Consider the following 3763-nt stretch of genomic DNA (forward strand, 5'->3'; position numbering starts at 1 on the left):
ACAGTTCGAGACCCCCTACCCGAGATCCGCCGGTTTTGACACCGACATGTGGCACGAAGTAGCAGCGCCCACACGTGTGGGCAATTCTAATGTTCGCCCACACACAACACATGTGGGCTGCCTCATGTGTGGGCGGATGGCTAGTATGTCACACGTGTGGCAGTTAGCCGCGTCCTTAATTTAGGGTGTGACCCGCACATTTGCACGGCTAGAATTTATATATACTATTTTTTTACATATATTGCAAAATCCTTGATAACAAAACTAACATTTCTAAGCACTCTCCCGCACGCTATTCAACATCATTTTCTATTTTCCATTCATGTGAATGTAATTTGCATAACACTATAATATTTAGAACAACATGAATGATCAATTACATAGTCAACATTATTTTTGTCTTTTATGTTTTTTGGTATTGTAACAACATGGTATTCATTTGTCATATGATACTCACTTGCAGACATTACATATTTTTTCTTACTCACGCTCTATGCGTTATTTGTACATGCATATATTGTTTACTTCTTCTCGGCCTCACTTAGTCGTTTGAACATCAGCTATGACAACAGTTCATGAATACTTATGCTCGCCTCTATTCTAATCATGTGCACTCTTTCTTGTCCTATCAAAATGTTTTTACGTTGACACACATCAAGTTTGGGGTATACGATTTATCATGAGTAGATCCAACCAAATGCATGACGATACCTTTGAGGACGTCGCAGTTTTGCTTCTCTCGCTAATATTCTTTGTCAAAGAAAGGGAATCCAAAAACTTGAATAATAGTCTTCAAGATTATGGTTATAGGTGGATTTCATATATTACATATGAAAACAAATATTGATAATTTCCATGTATTTCTCGTTTTGAATTTTGTGTATATAATATTTTGATACCAGCTACTTAATTATTTCACTTAAGATATGAAATACAATACCGAGTTTAGTTCTTATATAATATTTCATAAATAGAAAGAGTAATATTCTTTGCACAACTAATAAGAATATAAAAAGATATAGTTTATTCTGGACTTAGTTATCAAGGTTTTCAAATGGAGTTCATTTAGAAACCTAACTTTTAACTAGCTATTCATATACCCCATGTGGTGTTCGTATGAGATGAAAAAAAAATCTATTTTTATCAATTTATTATTGCAAAATCTACACATGTATTCATTCGCCGAAAGATTTTCTTCTTGAATTACATATTCGTCTGATAGCGATTTTAAGCTTAGTATGTCAGGCGATTTTAGGCAAGTAAGAGTTACAAAAAAAATTGATCGGCAATATACGTATGCACAAAACTTAAAGTTATATAGATGTGGATAACGACCATGGTATGGAACTATCCCAAATAATTCAGAGAGCAGTGAGAAATATTATTATTCCAAACTTTTTTTTGAATGTATTCAAACCTTGGTTTCTCGCAAAAAAGAAGCATTCCAAACTTGATTTCTCACAAAAAAGAAGTATTCCAAACTTGATTTTTTTTTTCATGCAAAATCTCATGTATAGACACTCCATCGATAATGTTCCTACCCCCTGATGAAGGTAGAAATGAACTTGTGGTATAAGGCGAAGCTTTAATTGTCATGATATTGAGATCATCTTAAAAAGGAGTACTCCTTCCATCCCATGACAGGTTGAAATACTAACATCTTATATTATGTGACGGAGAGAGTATTCGAAAAGGGCTTTCATGCAAATAGGCTTGTATTTATGAATAATTAGCATCATATGTGCTCGTGGAAACATCATTTTTGGCTATAATCCCGCAATTAAAAGGTAGAATGTAGATGTACTGCAGTTTACTAATCATTGGGATATTTCAAAACAACAACGTGAAATACTAGTCCAGATCATAGACCCTGAACGTGAACGAATTATTTGTGCATGCATGCATGACACGAACGTGAGATGGAATGATGGAGACGTCGCCTTCACTTGCTCACCGGCGGCACGACGGCGTCCTCCCTGTCGTCCTCGTCCTCGCAGTCCACCAGCCTCCAGCGCCCGTCCTCCCCCTTCACCATGCCCCTGTTCCACGGCACCCACCACGCCGCCGGCACCCCGTGCTCCTCCTTCAGCGCGTCGTACCACTTGTTCACCAGCGCCAAGTCCCGCTCCACCACATGCTCGAACCCCTCGCCGGAGGCCGTCGCCGCGCCCGCCACCCCGTGCAGGTAGCACTCCAGGTTGTGCCACACGTGCTCGTCGCCGGGCGCCTTCAGGTACGGCGACGCGCTGGTGTCGATGGCCAGCTCGGCGCCCACGTCGTGGTACGGCAGCCCCGGGTACCTGGGCACGATGTCCCGGGCGTTGCAAACGCGCAGGACACGGAGGCCGGCGGCCGTCGCGGTGTTGAACCGCCTCTTGAAGCCGGCGCCGCCCACGCGCGGGCTGGCGAACGCAAACGCCGTGACCGGGAACGCCGCCGCGGGCGTGCAGTTGTAGCCGTTCTCGGCGATGTCGAACGCGCTCCGCGTGGCCAGCGCCGCCCCGAGGCTGTGCCCCGTCACCGTGATGCTCACCTCCTCGTCCTTGTACGTGTCCACCAGCTTCCTCACCTCAGCCAACACCTGCACGGACAGAGAGAAGAGCCAGCTGAACAGTGTGCACGTTCTCCATGTACCACTTGACGAGACGGTGCCGCGCAATTTTAGTTACCTGCTTTCTGGCGCTGTCGTTGTTGTGGGTGGAGGCCGGGTCGGTGGAGGTGTAGATGGAGAACCAGCCACGGTGCACCATGGCGTCGGCGCCGGTGGCGTCGCCGAGGATGCCCTTGGGATGCACCATGGCGAACTCGAGGTCGTTGATCCACTCCAGCGCCTGGATGGTGCCGCGCCACGCGACGACCACGTCCCGGCGCCCTAGCGCGGCTATCCCCGCGTCCGTGGCCACCGCGGCGTACCCGATCCAGTTGGACTCCTTGCACCGGCGCCGCGGGTGGCGGCTCCTGACGAACGCGGCGGCCGGCGCGGCGGGGGCGGAGGACGTGGCGTACAGGAACCTGGTGATCCGGTACGCGGCGGCGTGGCCCGGCAGCATCACGCGCTCGAAGAAGCGCTTCCTGCCGAAGCGTGAGAGGCCGGCGTGCGGCGAGTGCTTCTCGTAGTTGAACGCGTCGTACGTGGCCTGCGCCATCTCGCCGTACCAGATCAGCGTGCGCCGGAGGTCCAGGTCCAGCGGCCGCAGCAGCCCGTCCCACGACCGCTCGCCGTGGAGCTCCTTCCACCTCGCCGCCGCCGTGGCCGTGATCGGTCCAACGAGGCGCCATGGCTCCGACATGGCCGGCGTCCACGCTTGCACTATGAGAATTATGAACTGCTACGTGCAGCGGCTGGCTTGATCATGCTCGGTGTTTATAGTACACGCGGCGGCAATGGCGGCTCCCGCTTTCCTGACCTTGCGTGCGCGCGTGGCTCGATGACGAAGGTGAGGTGAAAATGGCGTGACACTGCGATATGGGGGCACGATGACACAAACGCGTATTAATTCGTGGGCAACTGCATGCTCCAACCAGTGGGGTGGCAGTGGCACTCGCAGGCCATGCCAATGGCATGCATGGGCTTGCTGCTTGGGTTCATCGGGTATTCCGTTACGGACATTTCGTGATGTTCTCACAGAATCATGTCTTCCAGCCTCACAGTCTCAGACGTACTCCCTCCGTTTCAAAATAGTAATACAAAGTTGAGTCATCTATTTCGGAACGGAGGGAGTAGGAGATGTAGATTACGGGAGGAAAGCTCGGCTGCTTTCTC

General features: G+C 49.5%; 1 protein-coding gene across 1 annotated transcript; it reads right to left on the reverse strand.

Moving 5' to 3' along the window:
- Window positions 1-1717: 1717 nt before the first annotated feature.
- LOC119312480 (phospholipase A1-II 6-like) lies at window positions 1718-3290 on the reverse strand. The gene is made up of 2 exons (XM_037588215.1): window positions 2670-3290; window positions 1718-2581 (listed from the first exon to the last, which is right to left on the reverse strand). The coding sequence occupies exons 1-2, from the start codon at window positions 3288-3290 to the stop codon at window positions 1943-1945; spliced, it is 1260 nt and encodes a 419-aa protein (XP_037444112.1). The 3' UTR covers window positions 1718-1942.
- Window positions 3291-3763: the final 473 nt, after the last annotated feature.

This window comes from Triticum dicoccoides, chromosome 1B (assembly GCF_002162155.2).
Source record: "Triticum dicoccoides isolate Atlit2015 ecotype Zavitan chromosome 1B, WEW_v2.0, whole genome shotgun sequence".
Lineage (NCBI taxonomy): Eukaryota > Viridiplantae > Streptophyta > Magnoliopsida > Poales > Poaceae > Triticum > Triticum dicoccoides.